The sequence below is a fragment of the Cyclopterus lumpus genome, chromosome 3 (assembly GCF_009769545.1).
Source record: "Cyclopterus lumpus isolate fCycLum1 chromosome 3, fCycLum1.pri, whole genome shotgun sequence".
NCBI lineage: Eukaryota > Metazoa > Chordata > Actinopteri > Perciformes > Cyclopteridae > Cyclopterus > Cyclopterus lumpus.
In genome coordinates this window covers 5362304-5379511 of record NC_046968.1, presented here as the reverse complement: position 1 = coordinate 5379511, position 17208 = coordinate 5362304, and the positions used below count along the sequence as shown (strand labels likewise).

Below are 17208 nucleotides of genomic sequence, written 5' to 3'. Positions count from 1 at the left end.
CCTTCGGTGCTAAATGTGCGATGGTAACATCTGTATGTATGTGTGTGTGTGTGTGTGTGTGTGTGATTCATCATATGAACCTGGCTGCTTTGTATCTCCAGGGGCCACCAGAGACATCGGTTCAGCTCTGACCAGGATGTGCATGAGGCATCGCAGCATTGAGGCCAAACTTCGCCAGTTCACCAAGTAAGATACAAGTCTTAGCTGTGTCTACAGTGTATAATGTAACATGATTGTAAGTCGCTTTGGATAAAAGCGTCAGCTAAATGACATGTAATGTAATGTAATGTAATGTAATGACAGGGCCGAGACTTTGAAGGCCGAGACACTCTGAAAGCTCCGATGCCATCGCCGTGTGTTTGTGTACATGTGCACACGTTCAAGTGATCACAGGAGTGTGTAGCGATGCTGCAGTTACAAAGGAAATGTGGACGGGTGTACGTGGGAGGATCTCAATCCAGAATGTCTTTGGGGCTCGGTGGTCGGAACACATGGGAGTCCCTCCTGTTTGCACGGAGCCGGTCTCTTTTCAACCGCACAATGAGAATATTTGTCCCCGGGATTGAATTTTCAATGACACAAAGCGGCAGTTATTCGCTAATTGTATGTGCCTTCCCTCTTAAATCTCTCCCACAGTGCCCTGATGGAGAGTCTGATCACTCCTCTCCAGGACAAGATTGAGGACTGGAAGAAGACCGCCAACCAGCTGGATAAGGATCATGCCAAAGGTACATACCCACCGCAGGTTATGATGATGAAATGTATTAAAAAAACTTTTCATCACTACGTATGAGCGCTACGGCTGAAGGAGCTTTTAAAGAACAAAGTCCCAACGCTGTGAGGTGCTGTGGCTTATTGATCACTGTTAAGGATGGATCAAAGGCCAGTAGATCCCTTAACTGTCAATCATCTGGAACAATCACCTCCGCTAAACTCGAAAGAGCATCATACCTCCTGACATGTTCGAACCAAAGGAAAGCATCGCACGTCAGTGACACGATGACATTGTATACAGGAAATACAGTTTGATTCATATGCTCATGAGTAGCAAGGCATCGCCTTCTAACACTATGCAGTGTTTCCACTCAAGTCAATATTAGAAATGTAAGAAACTGTGAGCTTCACATCCCTGTTGCTGAAGCGGCCCCCCCCCTTTGGTCCTGTTTCCAGAGTACAAGAGGTCCCGCCACGAGATCAAGAAGAAGTCCTCTGACACCATGAAACTACAGAAGAAGGCTCGCAAAGGTAACTAACGGTCAGCGGTGGGGCTCCGTCGCATGTGACGGACACACAAAAAAAGTCACATTGGAGAGGTCAAACAGGGTTTTTTGCAAGGTCACAAAGACGACATCAATCCTCATGTTCATTTGGATCACTGTTTGATCCCACGTGAATAGTCAAGAGAACACCAACAACAATATTCATAGATCAGATGTGGATTTATGGCTTGAATTGGATGTTCATTGGTGTGTGCGTATACACACACACACACACACACACACACACACACACACACACTGACAGTGAATTGAGTCATTCAAGGCCAAAGGCTTTTATACAGTCTAGTGCAGAATAATCGGTAGGTCTAGACCGCCATCTAGTGGTGCTGAAGTGTTTTGCAGGTCTCTTTCTCATTTGTCCTCAAACACTTCGCTCAGTGATGCAGCGACCAATAATTAGTGCTGTCTTCTGGAGCAGCCTCCGCTCAGTTGCCGGGCAGACGGATGCATACATGCAAAGACGTCTGTAGGGGAAAAATTCTAAAATGACATTCTCTTTTTCTTTATATGCAATTTAATTGTTGTAAAAGACAATTATATGACTGCAACTCTTGAGTGCAAATGATGTACTTACAAAGGTTATTGTTTTATTTTAATGACCATATTAGTATTGCATGAAATGTGATCCATACATTGAATTAGAGCATTTTTAAGTGAAGCATTTTATTGAAACGGGTTTCTTCCCTGTTTCCTGCTTGCTGCTGTTGTCGTTTACGGATTTGTTTTTCAGTTGCAGAGCAATGTGATGTTACTCTAACCTGTGTCAACGTGGCTGTCTTGGGATGGCTACCTTGTACTAACCCTAACAATGAGTTCTGCTATGTCTGCCCCCCCCCCCTCCTTTTTTCTCTCTCTGTGCCCCCATTTTCCCCTTTCCTTTTTTTGCCTCCTTTTTTCGCGGCCTCCCCCTCCCTGTGGTTTTTGCCCCCCCCCCCCCCCCTGCAATAGAGATCCAGGGTAAGTATCAGCCTCTCGCTCTGCTACGCCTGTCATCACCCTCTCTTTTTCTCTAACTCTCAACCTTCTGCTGCAGACGACCAAACGTGCATGTGTGTCGCGGAGCTCGACCCGGTTCATCCGGCATGCTGCTGAGGGCTTGTTGCTGCACTTGTGATGTGTGTGACCTCTGGGGGTCGTGGGAAGGTTTCTGTGTATGTTCGGGGACTGTTTTTGCAATATTATGGAATAGTCATGAAATCAAGGCTGGATTACCCCATCCCTAAAGAAATAAGGTATTAGTTTGGGGTAACTTGATAAAGATTTAGTTGGTGAAATGTAGCACAAAAGCACACCTTGAACCAAAGCTAGATGTGATCCCAGGATCAGGTAACAGCGTTTTAGTTCAACCCTGAAACACACAGGACCTCAGTCCCACCTTCTATTGGTCCGATGAGGGATTTGTATTAACTATATCATGCAGACGAAAGGGTAGACGTTCCTTTATGTTACATAACTCCAGGTCCACTGCAGAGCAGCCCTTTCTTTTGATGGCTCCAAACATAACGAGGATTCTATTGTTTATGCCAGCCGGTCAGTGAGATGTTTCAGGAGAAGAAGCACGAGCACGACAACGGAAGCTTGGCTGTGAAACCGTGGACAAGGCGGCCATGTTGGAAAACAGGGATTGTGATTTGTGAACTAAACAAACATGTAAGTGCAAGTTCTCAAGCGCTTGCCCGTGTCTAGCATCGTAAAAAAAAAAAAAAATCTATAAGCATCGTATGTGGAAAAGGTTTTTGGAATCTGACTAGAAAAATAATGCCGTGTTCTTAAAGATTTCATTTTTGTAATCAATATAATTGATTATGTCAGCGTTGTGATGTGCTTTTGGGGTGCGTACAGTATTAAAACAACAATTAATGATATTATTAGCTCCATAACTAACATTGGCTCACGTCATAGATATCCATGCTGATTTTATCTCCGACCATCGCTACCCGGACTTTATTGTAAAAGCAGCTGCAACACAGCGGCTCCTAAAGAAGCGCCACGCACCGGCTTGTTTCCTCTGCAGCGGTTTGAGAAGTTGGAGTGGTGGAGTTTCACCCCCGACAAACGCATGACGTAGTTCTTTAACTTCCTGCCTGACTCCTGCATGACTTCTCCTCGGAGCTTTGTGGTGGCCCGTTCTGCTCTCCGCAACACTACAACAACACTTATTCCATGCCTCGCCTTTCCATCCCTTTGCATTCCACGTTTTCTTCTGTTGACAGTGGATTGAGATGTTCTTTGCCACACGTGCACACCTACGTCTCACCTTTTGTGATCAAGCTGTGCATTGAGCTTTTAGTGCAGAAAGACTTTATTTGTGTCTTGGCTCCGTACTGTCATTACGGGGGAAACTGCACACCAACAGTCTCACTAAGGCGTTTGTGGAAAGGCCCTGGAAATCCAACATGTTCTAAGCATGATCAAATCTGTTCAGTATTCAGAGGATGAAGGAGAGAAATATTAAAACATACTGTGAATAACTTCAGCTTAATAAAGGATAAGATGTAACGGGCACCAGGAAACAGACACAGGGAGAGAGGTTTTAACAGAATGGAAGAGGAGTGCGTGTGAATGACGTGTGAAGGTAGACGGGGCCCAGATCGATGGCAGGACGGGAAGACACACACACACACACACACACCTGCGTGCACACACAGAGACGATCCGGGGATGTTAAGACGAGAGGAGTGGGGGACCGCGAGCGAGAGACGTGCTTTTTGTAGTGCGCAGGAAATTGTGTCATTAGGGTTGCCTCTGTCTGTGGATAATAGAATATATGAAAATATAATAATACGTAGAAATGATAACAAGTGCTGAGCCGAAACATCAAACAAAGTGTTGCTGCTGACCTCCATCTCCCTCAGTCGGAATTTCATAATGTATGCCAGTGGATTGATGGAGCATTGCATTCTGGGCAAGCGGGGCCTGGTGACGGGATACACATCCCATCAATCCCACATCCTGTTAATGTCACACAATATGCACCTCCCATCTTTCTCCACCCCTCCTCTGCCCTTCATACATGACTACCATCGAGTTTCCCCACCTCCGACCCGACTCTCTCACTCTCTCACTCTCTCCTATCTCAAATGTGTTTTCTCATCACTTCTCCCCAACACCCACCCCAGGGCGAGTGGACCTGCAGCCCCAGCTGGACAGCGCCATGCAGGATGTGACGGACCTGTGTCTGCTGATGGAGGAGACGGAGAAGCAGGCGGTGCGCCGGGCCCTCGTGGAGGAGAGGGGTCGCTTCTGCACCGTCATCGGCTTCCTGCAGCCCGTTGTGGTGAGGAGGCGACCTTCTGCTCAGTGTTGGCCACCGGCTTCCGTTGTTGCCGAGCAACGGCACGGACTGCAATCCACGAGCAGTGCCTTTTACTCATTTGTTGGTCGTGGGATCCCAACAAAAAAATACAAAGAGCGACACCTTCAATGCTCACGAGTTCCACCGGGAGGCGACAGTGTCAGATTACAGTTATTGTGGCCAAAGATATGACAGTCAATTATTATATCGCATTAAGGTTCAAACGTATTGGGATGAAGTTACATCACACCATTTCTACCTGGGATTTTATAAAACCAAAGAAAAAGTAATTCATAAATCAGTCAGGAGGAGGTATGACAAAAGACTGTAAATATGGCTGAACAATATTAATATCACAATAACTATGAGAATATGTATTGTGCATATATATATATATATATATATAAATGTATATACATTTTTACATATATTGTGATATGGCGATTTTAGGAAAAATCTTAAAATGTGTTAAAATGTATGTTCAGTGCAGTAAACATGATTGATGAGCTATTATGTGTTGCATCAGAAAAAAAAATATCATCACATGTGAAAAACAAAAATGAACTAAACAAAAAATAATAATCATCGTGAGACTTTCATCTCTCTTGATTGACACACCGTCTTGTTGCAGCCGTCACAGTGAAGCTGCAGGCCTGTGGGAACATCTAGAGCTAGTGTTAATATGAGACAAACGTAACATTCAGTCATAAATCAAGTCAAATATCACACCTATGATTATAGTGCAGCGCTCAATATTGGAGGACGGCGAGGTCAGCGGGAAATAAGAGTGTTGCTGTTTGTTGTTAGAAAGGAGAGATCGCCATGCTGGGAGAGATCACCCACCTCCAGGCCATCATTGATGACCTCACTGTGCTGACGACCGATCCTCACAAACTGCCCCCAGCTAGTGAACAGGTGAAACACACACACACACACACACACACACACACACACACACACACACACACACACACACACACACACACACACACACACACACACACACACACAGAAAAGAGAAACGAAAGACAGAGAAAAAGGAAACTAATGAGGATCAATTCTCTCTCTCAGGTGATTAAGGATCTGAAGGGGTCCGATTACAGCTGGTCCTATCAGACGCCTCCTTCGTCCCCGAGCAGCTCCGGCTCCCGCAAGAGCAGCATGTGCAGGTGCTCACACACACACACACACACACACACGCACACGCACACACAGACAAGCAACACCTTGGAGCCTTCACTGGTGTTTTGGGTTTTCACCGTGTGTCCGTCCACCATTACTGTTTGTCCAGTCACCTTCAGGAACATTCTGGAGATCTTTCCAACAGCTGCACGAAAGATGACCAAAGATATTGATTTTTTTGCATAACTGAGCGTCGACATTCTTTCGGCACAGATGCGTCCAGTCCTGTCTAATATGATATTATAATATCTGTGAATAACAAAATGAATGCTCCAGGTATAGGGCCGTAAACTAGATGTGTATTTCTGTAGTTCTTTTGTCGTCAGTGTTTGCATGTTGTAGTAGTCGCCCTGTGTGTGTGTGTGTGTGTGTGTTGTGTGTTGTGTGTGTGCCCTGGATCCTCATAAGCTCACACACTCTCTGTCTCCCCCCCCCCCCCCCCCCCCTCCTCAACCCCCCCCCCCCCCCCCCCCCCCCCCCCTCTCCCCTCCTTCCCCTCACCATCACCGTCATTCTCTGTGCTTGTTTCTTTCTCCACCTGTCTGTCTGTCTTTTCTTTTTTTTCGCATCTTGTTTGTGTGCATTCCTGTGATTGGTTGATTTGCCCTCTTTCGCTCGGTCATGTGATTTGCCCTCTTTCTCTCGGTTTCTTTGGTCACCTGGTTTCCTTCTCTCCCTCTCCCTCTCTCGGGGCTCTCCACTCTCGTGACTCGTGTGTGCCTTTGATGCGTGTGCTGAACCAACTACTTGCTGTGAACTACTCCTGAACCTCACCTCATCATGTGAACCAATCACAAAACCCCTGCATCGCATCTTCCAATCATCAACTTCATCATCCTCGCCAAAAAAAAACTAACCCCTCATTACAAATGCTGTGTCAACTTCCTCCTCCTAAATGGAACCGACACGCCCCTGTAATCGTGCTCCATCCCCCTAAACACTGATGGCAATCATCACCTTCATCCTCCCCTCACACTCCTCACCCTTCCATTACTCCTCCACCTCCTCCTCACCTTCCCCCTCCTGCAGCAGTGTCAACAGCGCCCACAGTAGCGCCTCCCGTTCATCAGGGGGAGGCGGCGGCATCGGTGTTGGTGTAGGTGGTGGAGGCTCGGGGCCCCACTCACCCACCTCATCCTCCTCCTCCTCCTCCTATCGCTACCGCAGCAGCCTGCCGCACCAGCCTCTGCCACCGGGGGGCATCGCCGCCCACCGCCTCAGCAGCGTCTCCTCCCACGATTCGGGCTTTGTGTCCCAGGATGCGAACATCTACTCCAAGCCGCCCTCGCCCATGCCCTCGGACATCACTAGCCAGGTGAGTCGCTGGCTTTTTCATGTTTGAACATTTTTTAATTATATATATATATTCACGTGTGTTTTTTTGATTTACCCGCTGTAGAAGTCATCCAGCTCGGCATCGTCAGAGGCCTCAGAAACTTGCCAGTCAGTCAGTGAATGCAGCTCCCCCACCACCGTAAGTCCTCTCCTCCACACTGTACAATAAGCAGTCATACGCAGCATCGCACTCAAACCAAATATCTTAGAAGCATTGAACGTTTTGCATAAATCGAAGAAGTACAGGTACATTTTGGCATCAGTTAATCTAATCGGAGCTTTAAATACATTTATTTTATAACGGATGCCAATAATTCTTAAAATGATCATTTATTCAATTTATACTGGATGCCGTTTTTGTTATTTTTATTATGTCCAAATACATTTAACCCCATTTGCAACAGAAGGTTACACCTGTGAGGTGTAATTTGTAAATGTAATAACATCCAATAAGACCCTTAAGGACAAACGTGTCCCAACTGAATCCAAAATGCTTTTCTCCTCATTTCCTCTCGGGGCATTGCTGCCGTATTATGGAGCACTGTATTGATTATCAAAATTAGCGCCGCTGCGAATCAGTGACAGATTCCAAAATGTAAAAAAAACCTCTTGATTTTAGTTGAGACTTTTGAAATGTGTCCAAAAAGGAGTGACAAAGGAGTTTCATTTGGCCAACAAAGGAACATGAATTCTCTGCGATGGGACGTCTCTGTTGCCGTCCCACGACGGGCCCTAAAGGTTCTTTATCCCTCCATCCATCAGTGCCCATTAAAAGTTTAAAGCCTCTGATGCCTTCGCCACGGTCAGAGGATACCGCCATCTGTTCGCCAGCAAGTTTGCTCATCATCCCAAATTGGTCTCTTAGTGATTTCAGGAATCCATTAAAACAGCTTGCAGATTCAACTTTCAACATTTATCTTCACCGACACGTTTCCGTGTTTTTTTTTCGAATACCGTTTTCTGGTGCCAGAAACTTCATTTCTAGTAAAAAAAAAAAAAGAATAGAAAAGAGAGCGCTATTGTTCAAACAACTGTGACGATTGTGGTCGCGTAAAAATCATTATGGGACAGAACTACAGCACGCATGCTGTTTAAAACGATAGGTAGCAGGAGTTTTTGTGTTAAGAGTTTAATGGATTTTTTTGAAAACAGTGGAAGGCATCTAGATAGGGAGGCAACGCTGCAACCAGACCCTCCGTGGGCCGAGAATGCTTTTTGGTGGTACAATATCAAGCACCGTCAGATCGATGGCTAAAAGAAACGCTCCTCAGACATGAGCTATACCTTCATTTCCAATGCTACCAAATATGTTATTGCATGAATCGGACTCAAAGGACTATCATTTTGATTTTGATTTCGTGCAGGCACACAGTGCAACGTGGAGTCCTCCTGAGCACAAAGAGAATATTTTTTTGACCTACTTGTGTTTTGTATATTGCTGTATTTTGGTGGCTCACCACAGCCGAGTGTCAGTGGCAATACAAGATTCCCAGCATTGTACACCCCCCCCCCCCCCCCCCACGCCCCACCAACTCAGACCAGGTCAACAGAAAAAGCGTTGCACTGCACGCTTGTATTCTGTTTCCACCACTTCAGCTGGTGCAGGCGCGCTCACATTAAAAACCTCTCCAAAACCGCAGACTCCAAAACCCTGTTTATTCATGCCGGAGAGCTTGTCTCCATCCATTTTCATTATGCATCCTTTGACTAGTGCGCACATCTGTCAGCAAAACATGAATACAATTCAAATGACGCTCGCGAAGGAAAAAGTAAATATTCATGTCGGGATGTGTTTTCTTTTTGGAGGCAGCGTCTGTCATCCGCAGCAGCTCGCTCGTATGACTGCCTTCCCTTTTCGGGGTTGATTAACGCCCTCACAAGCATCTGATGGTGTGTGGTGCGTCTCCGATGTGTGAGGGCCGCCTCGTGGGTTTGCCTTGATTACATCTCACATCAAAACAACAATCCTCTGCACATGAAACCTGTGGGTTGTATCAGAAGTCGCGTTACTCTTAACATAAAGGAAACAGCTCATGTGAGTTCTTTGTGATCAGAGCAGAGCTCGCGGTGGCAACACGGTCGTGGTAGAGCAGTGTTGCTTTAAGTTTCATTTAGTCTCACCGAGAGCAACAATGTAAAGCGATTCTTCAGAAACTAGCAAGAGCGCAATGGATACAAACTTGTTGACAATTAAAGTCGCTGGCGGCACTAGGATCACCAAACCGGCAGCACTGGTCCTCTCAGGCCTGCTGCGACGCTTCTTCGCCCAAAATGATCGCCGACGTGACGTCGACAGAGAACGCGGCTTTCAATCGGTACTCACGTCTGTTGGCACGTTGTGGATCACTCTGGTGACGTGCAGTGAGTGCCATCATCCAAAACGACGCATTCGAGGACGGATGTGCCGATTGGACGGGCTTATTACAACAGCCACAGGCATACCACATTTATTCATGTCTTTGTTTTTCTGTCGGAGCATTTGATTTATTGTTTGCTGTCGGAATGTAAAGACAATTTATGAGAAAGCTGTTTTTGGTGACAATTACCAACCCTAGCTTTAAGTTAAATTAATTCATTATTTACTGAGCTGTCTGGGTGAACTCTACCACACATGCTTAGTGGGTTGGGGGGCAGGGGGCTGTCCCCGAGTATTTCTCATTGTTTGCCAAAATACTCTGATAAAGCGTACATTTCTCCTTTGTGTGGATGGTCCATTTTTTTGGGGGAAAGTGGAATTGGGAAGAAAAGGAAATACTTGATATGACTGCAGAAGGTCCATACTCAGTCCTCAGGGGAGGGGGGCAGCGATGAGAAGGTGAAAGGTTACGTTTTATCAGAGTTTACAAACACGGAGCACAGACGCCTCTCTCAGCTGTTTCTCCACGGGGACAACACTATCTTTTTCACTTACGGTATCAAAACAGACTCTTGGATGAGCACATCAGAACAAAAAAAGTGTTTTTCATCAAATTCCCGTTGTCTAATTCTGCGCTACAGTGATGCAGCATTACTGCACGGACTGTCAAAAAGAAAAGAAAAGCGTCTGCTTTATTTAAATGCCTGCTGCTTTAACCGCATCACATCGCCTTTCTAACAGATAGATGAAGAGTAGCTGTGATCCGTCGGCTTTTCTAGAAATCACAGACTTAGTTTTTCTCGTCGTTGGGATGCATGGACAGCAGTCACTAGTTGTATCTTCAAGGCCCCTTTCTATTCTCAACTTGCCGCATAACTTATCTTCTTATCTCTTCCCGCTCATCAGTTTCACGCTGAGGGCTTGGCGTGTGAGTGTGTATCGTGCAGTGTGTGTGTGTGTGTGTGTGTGTGTGTGTGTGTGTGTACTCGTGTGGCTTTCATTCTCTCGTGTTCGGGGCCGAGCTCTGCGTCCGTCTCTCTGTCTTCCTCTCACGACGTGACTGTGTCTCTCATCCCGCAGTTTGGCTCGTCCTTCGCTACCTTCCGCCCCGCTCTCTCTCACCCTGGCTCCACCAGGCCTCTCTCTGTCATTCTACCTGTTGCTGAGTCCCCACCCTATAACTGCCCCCCTGGATCCAGCTCCTCCTCTCCCACATCCAAGGTTCCTATCTGGAAGGTTTGTTTTTTTCCATTCGCTTCCATTTCTTCAGTTGCTTTTTTCTCTTTTTCTGTTTCCTATTCAGTTAATGCATTTTTATTTTGTTTATTTTTTTTTCATTTTCAACACCCGATATTAATTCATTCATAACCTCGTTGATTTGCTACCTTAACGTGTTCAACCTCACCTGCTGTGTGTGCATGCATCCTTTTTTTTTTTCCGGCCTCCCCTGGCTCACTCACTGGTTTTGCAATCTACTGACTGGAGATTGGCCAAAACTCAGCAGGGTGCGGAGAGCTGACCAATCAAACTCATCAACATAAACACATTCAAACGCTCCAAAAGGCCCCTGCCCACACACACCCACGCACTCACACACTCTTCTCCAAGCAGCCCACGCACGATCCCACCCCGTAAAGGCCCCCTCTCTCTGCACTCAGATGAAGGGCTTCAAACTGCTGGATAGTGGACACGTCTCTCCTGCTCATCCCACCTCGCTACTTCCTGTTTCACTAATTTGATTCGCCCCTTCAGGATTGGTCCAAAGCAGGTCAGTACGAGCAGCCGGTGGCCGCGGCGGCCGTCCAGAGGAGGAAGGAACCGCTCGATAGGCTGAGGGAGAACGAGATGTCGCCGAGCTCCCAGGGATATGCCGGGCCGTCGCACCCCGATGACGCGCAGAGACACAGGATGACCCCGGCTAACATCGCTGCCAAGGTAACGGAGATAAAAGGAGAAAGACACGAGGAAATAGATTAGGACAGTTATGTCGAAGGCTATTCCACTTTAATTACATTCAAGGATGAGACAATAAACAATGACAGCAACCTATATATGAATATATATATATACATTGTCATTGGAACTGTGATAGAAGCTGAATTTGAATAAATTCAGATTAGGTTTCTGTATCAGTTTTGGAGTGATGACCGTATGTAATGTATTCATATGTGATTAAAATGGATCATCCAACATCCAGAGGTTTCATCCACTTTTTTCTCTCCACTGTGAATTATTAGCATGTGTAATGCCTGTGTCAATGTGCACATCAATTTCTGAGCTCATTGAAGCTCACGACATTTCTAACATGTGATCACCAAAAAAGGTTGAAGAGTTTGAGTTACGTATTGTCTCCGTCCGCCCACAGCACGGAGAGGAGGTGTCTCCAGCCGCCAGTGACCTGGCCATGGTGCTGACCAGAGGACTGAGTATGGAGCAGCAGAAGAGCAACAGAGACTCCCTGCAGTACTCCAGTGGCTACAGCACAGAGACCACAACCCCCTCCTGCTCTGAGGACACCATTCCTTCGCAAGGTGAGACTCTAATCCGCTGTCCACCTTTTGTTCGATATGAAGAAATGGCCCAATGTCGTGTGTCTTCTGGAGGTGTCGATGGCAAACATCCACAGAATTACAAAAGCACACAAGCAAATCCTAATGTATCTGCATCGTAAGGCAACAGTTAACACACGGTTCAAGAAACGCTTACATATTGCTGAAGGCAGCATTAGAGCCAGCCTGTCAATCAAGCTTTAACATATGGCGTGGGTTGATGCTGAGGGAGAGTGGAGTCGCTGAGGCATCGGGATGCTCGTGCATTCGAGAGTCATGTCGTCAAGCAGCAGCTATCCTATGAGGATACATGCATATGTTTAGGCTAAATAGCAATGTCAATAGCAAGTGAAGAAATGATGAATATAATAATCATTTCACCATTGACGGTGTAGAATGCAGTGGTCAGTGCCCCATGGCGTCTCATACCGACGCCATCCGCGCCATTATTAGAGCAACTGGTGTCATTTTAAAAAGCGAGGAGACCGCGGTTCATGTCCAGTGTGAAACTAAGTCAACATTGACTTATCGTGCCCGTTTTGTTGTGGAATTTTTTGTACCCGTAGGTGGACTTGTTTCGCAATGGAAAGTGAGGCATTCATCTCGACACACATTACAATCAACACAGACAACAAGACAGACACGACGATAAGAGTACACAAAGCCTCAAATCAGTGCACTGTTATTATTATAATTTGTTCACCTGAATGCCGGCTGCCGGAACAAAGCTTTGTTCTCCACACTAAATACCTCCGTCTAGAAGGGAGAAGCTGAAACTCCCTGTGCAAATGGTGGGAGTCGTCTTTCAAGATGGAGCCCGTTATCCGTTGTAACTGTGTTACGTTCAGGGACTCTGGGCTCAGCTGGGACTCACCAATCAGCCTGCTAGACCATTTCACAATCTGATGTAGAGAGTTTATGTTAAAGGTCAGGCCTCCAAACCATGACACCAAAGAAAAAGATAAAATTCATTCAATGAAAGCACGATGAAATAAGGTCATCATGCCTTTGTCTATGTGGAAATGGAACAGTTTCCTCAAAGAAACAAATGCAGGTCCCTGTTTTTGCACACGGCTTCACAGTTTGCATTATAATTCAGTTTTGGGTCAATAATTGTCCCAAGCTATTGGTAGGATTCCACACATTCCACCCTTAATGGATACAACCTCATGTGTGTGTGGGCATGTTTTCTAAAATCAATTATCATGTCTTTGGTTTTAGATATGTTTAATTGAAGAAATGACTCCTCACACCACTTCGTAAAGTCGTGGATGACCGGACCGCGGCTGGTCTCATTGCCCTGGAGCCGACTAACGATAACAATCATCTGCATCATTTAAAATGGTCTCACACATATTTGTGTAGAGGATGAATAATAGGGGTGAGAGCACACATCCTTGTGGGGAGCCAGTGGAGGAGCAAACTTGGTCCGACAGAAGACTCTTTGTATCCTATTAGTTAAAAAGTCAAGAATCCAACTCATACGATTGTGACTTAAGTCAAATTGTTCTAAAAGCCGACTGGTTAAAATATGAGGTTGAATTGTGTTCAAAGCAGAGGAGAAATCTACAAATAGAGATCCATTTCCCTCTAAGTGTTTAAAAAGGAAATGAAACAAAGTGGCATCTTCTACTCCTCTTTGTGGCCTATCAGCAAACTGCACGGGATCAACTGATACCTCAGTTTTCCTTAACATTTCTGACCTTACCAGTGTTTTCCAAAGTTTTCATTAAAATTGATGTGAGAGCAATTGGTCTAAAATCATTTAGACTTTTGGGGCAACTGGATTTTGGATTAGGGACCACCACAGCATCCTTCCAGACCTTAGGTGCATGCTGTGCCTGTAAGGACTTGTTTTAAGTAAACGACCACAGATGCTGTGGTCCCGTTACAGATACTCTCGTTCATTCTCAGTAACCCATATTCATTCCATACCTCCTGGCCGCCTTAATCATCTTATATTTTTCAAAATCTCTCTCCAACCTGTCAGAGGATGATATTCTAATTATTTTTAATACAAAAATCAATGTTTACAAGCTCTGTCGAATTTTGACTTCATTCAGTTGCCAAAATTAAACAAGTGAATCACCCCTAATCATCCAAGCAGCTTGCACATTATGTGAGAGTTCTGACAGTTTCCTTGACAACAGCTGGGAGATGGCAATAACAAGATGAAATGTAATAATATTCAATGTGTTTGTGCAACACAATGATGGCTGTCAGTATTGGCTTCCTTCATCCAAATGATGTTCTTCCTTTGATGCCAATTCTCTCCTCTATCCCTTGTCTTTTTACTCCGCCCACCCCTTTAGGTTCAGATTATGACTGCTACTCAGTGAACGGTGATGCTGAAGGACCAGATGGACAGACAGAGTTTGACAAGTCCTCCACCATTCCTCGACACTCTAACATCGCCCAGAACTACCGCCGCATGATCCAGACCAAGAGGCCGGCGAGCACAGCCGGCCTACCCAGCGGGGTTCTTGGTCCTGGGGGTCATGGGATACCAGGACAACCCGGCGGACCTGGCGGAGGTGGAGCAGGTACTCCAGGCACCGCCACCATCCGCCGAACCCCATCTACCAAACCGGGCGTGAGGCGCACGCTGTCCAGTGCGGGGCCTATCCCCATCCGACCACCCATCGTGCCCGTCAAGACACCCACAGTTCCCGGAGACTCGCATTCACTTGGCGCAGCTGGTGGGGGGTACGCAGGTGGGGGGCACTCGGGTGGCGTGCCTGTGCGCGTGGGCAGTGAGGAGTGCGTGTTCTTCACCGGAGTCGATGACGGGCAGGGAGCTCTCGATTATGTGAAGGCCTCACCGAAGCGCCTCAGCCTGCCGAACACCGCCTGGGGGTCGGGGGCGGCGCTGGAGGTCTACGCCCAGCAGCACGGAGGCCTTGCGATGGGAGCGGGCTCGGCGGCCGGATCAGAGGAGGATCAGATGATCGCGGCCAATCGCCACAGCCTAGTGGAGAAGATCGGCGAGTTGGTAGCCAGCGCCCACGCCCTCGGAGAGGGGCAGTTTCCTTTCCCCGCCCTCCCCGATGACCCGGCCCTGCCGCCAACCGGCCCCACCAACGCTTTGTCAGGGACGGAGGGGGCGAAAGGTTCCGGTGACATGTTGACCACCATCAGGAGAGGAGTCCGCCTCCGCAAGACCGTCTCCAATGACCGCTCGGCGCCGCGCATTTTGTGATTGGAGGAGAAGCAACGAGAGGATGATACTTGTCAGCCAATAGGGAGTCAGGTGTTGGTGTGGTGCAACCCAACCGCCTAGTACATACACAGACACTTAACTACGTAGGGAAAGCTATAATATAACAGAAGATGAATGAAAACAAACACAAAAAATAAGTTTAAAGACACCATTAGAGTAAATGATATATAATATAATGATAATATTAACATTAATAATGTTAACTCATGCTGACAATTACAAGTGAAATACTGAATATTGACAGGCTCCTAGCAGGCCACTATAACTAGTGTGTGTTGGATGCATGTTTGTCTTCTCTACACCTTGACCCAGGGACGAAAAGACTCGCAGGAAAAACAGATATGATTAAAAAAAGGAAAAAAGGCAAAAGAAAGAGAGAAAGACTGGGTTTCCGTTTGTCGACTTACACCTTACCCCATCCTCTTCTCCAACTAACCCGGCTGTCTAATCCCAGATGAAAGACTGAAGGAGGGCCCTGTGGGGGGCGAGAGAGAGAGGGGGGTCAGAGTGCCGTGTGACCAGCTGGATTAGAACCCTGGCTGTCTCAGCAGCAACATACTGTACTTATTAGTCCACTGAACTGACGCTTTGGTATTAGCACGGGGAGCTAACAAGCCAGAGGGCTCCTCTGGTTCAGTCTAATGTAAAAAAAAAGAGAAAAATACTGTTGGCATTGAACCGTGCTAGTGCCCCCTTCCCCTCTGTGTGTGTGCGTGTGTGTGTGTGTGTGTACTGTGTGCGGAGATTCATGTGTAGGCATGTGAAAACGTAAGCGCGTGTGTGTGTGTGTGTATGTCTGTGTGTGGGAGTGGGGGTGGGAGGGGGGGTCGGGTAGAGCTCTGCTGCAGGACAGCTGGTTACCCAACAAGGGCAGGGCTTTTTTTCTCCTGTGTGTCGTACGTGTGTTTTCTTCTTCCTATCGTGACGTCATTTACCTTGTTGCAGCCGTGCGACAAGTTGCGAGAAGTAATCCAGGCGCATAGATATATTCATATATATTTTCTAGAACCAGAGAGAGAATGCTAAATCAGAAATGGAGCAATAAATGTGTGTTTTATTTTTCTTGTTTCCGAGAGGAGGATCGATGGGGGGTGGGGGCGGGGAGGGGGTGGGGGTGGGGGGTGGCGGGGGGTTCTCCTTTGTCCCATTCAGGCAATCATCAGGAAAGCTAAATTACTCATCGACTGTGAATCCACGGCTCGTCGTTTTGTTTTGTTGGCGTGTCTCTCTCCCTGTCCCAGTCTCTTCCTGGTGGAGGAAATGGATTACAAAAATGCTGAAAAAAGTAACTGTAAAGCACTTTGATGGAAATGCAGCATGTACAATAGCCAATGAGTGTCGCGGTACTCAGACTGAGTGAGAGGGAGCGTAAAAGTGAGAGAGACGGTTGCCAATACGAGGGAAGTAAATGATCCAATTCGTAGAAGGAGCAGAAGACGGGAGGGACAAAGAGGAAGTGATGAAGACTAGTGGAGCGATTGGTCGAATGAGAGAAAGGAAAAGAAAGTAGAGCAAAAATATTTAACCCCAAAATTGGATTGGACGTCAGGACTCGGTTTACAATAAATGTAAATACACGGTACAAAAAGGTCAGACTGGTTGTTGTTTGACCCAAGTGACAAACAGACCTATTTTCTCTGTAGCCTCTGAGATTCCCCTCCGCTGTATCGGGATGGGGGGGGGGGGAGGCAGAAATCTCACAACCTGGCCGGATAAAAAACACGCCTAGACAATGTAGCTGCAGACAGTAGAAAATATGTCTTTGTGATTTTGGGTTCAACAACACTTCAGCATTCGTCGACAATAGGCTTGAAATATATTTGAGAGTAGATTATGTTTGTTGGAGAGACATAAATATACTTTGGCGTCGTCAACAGGCCAATGTCCAAAAACACTTGCAAACTAATCTCTCACGTACATGTGCAAATACACATCAGCACGCCAGCTCATCTGCAGATATAGTGTCACCTATAAATACTGTACATTTTTGC

At 46.6% G+C, this 17208-nt stretch overlaps 1 protein-coding gene across 2 annotated transcripts in view; it reads left to right on the top strand.

Annotated features, from left to right (window-relative positions):
* mtss1lb (MTSS I-BAR domain containing 2b) overlaps positions 1-15971 on the top strand; it is a 63825-nt gene extending 47854 nt beyond the window's left edge. The window contains exons 4-15 of one of the 2 annotated variants that reach the window (XM_034562669.1): positions 102-186; positions 637-728; positions 1171-1245; positions 2229-2237; positions 4400-4557; positions 5383-5490; positions 5647-5744; positions 6787-7072; positions 7157-7231; positions 11201-11383; positions 11814-11979; positions 14310-15971. In XM_034562669.1, coding sequence (XP_034418560.1) covers positions 102-186; positions 637-728; positions 1171-1245; positions 2229-2237; positions 4400-4557; positions 5383-5490; positions 5647-5744; positions 6787-7072; positions 7157-7231; positions 11201-11383; positions 11814-11979; positions 14310-15196 — 2222 coding nt within the window. In that variant the 3' untranslated portion in view covers positions 15197-15971. The remainder of the gene's footprint in view (positions 1-101; positions 187-636; positions 729-1170; positions 1246-2228; positions 2238-4399; positions 4558-5382; positions 5491-5646; positions 5745-6786; positions 7073-7156; positions 7232-11200; positions 11384-11813; positions 11980-14309) is intronic. The other variant, XM_034562679.1, reaches the window with a different exon arrangement.
* The last annotated feature ends 1237 nt before the right edge of the window (positions 15972-17208 follow it).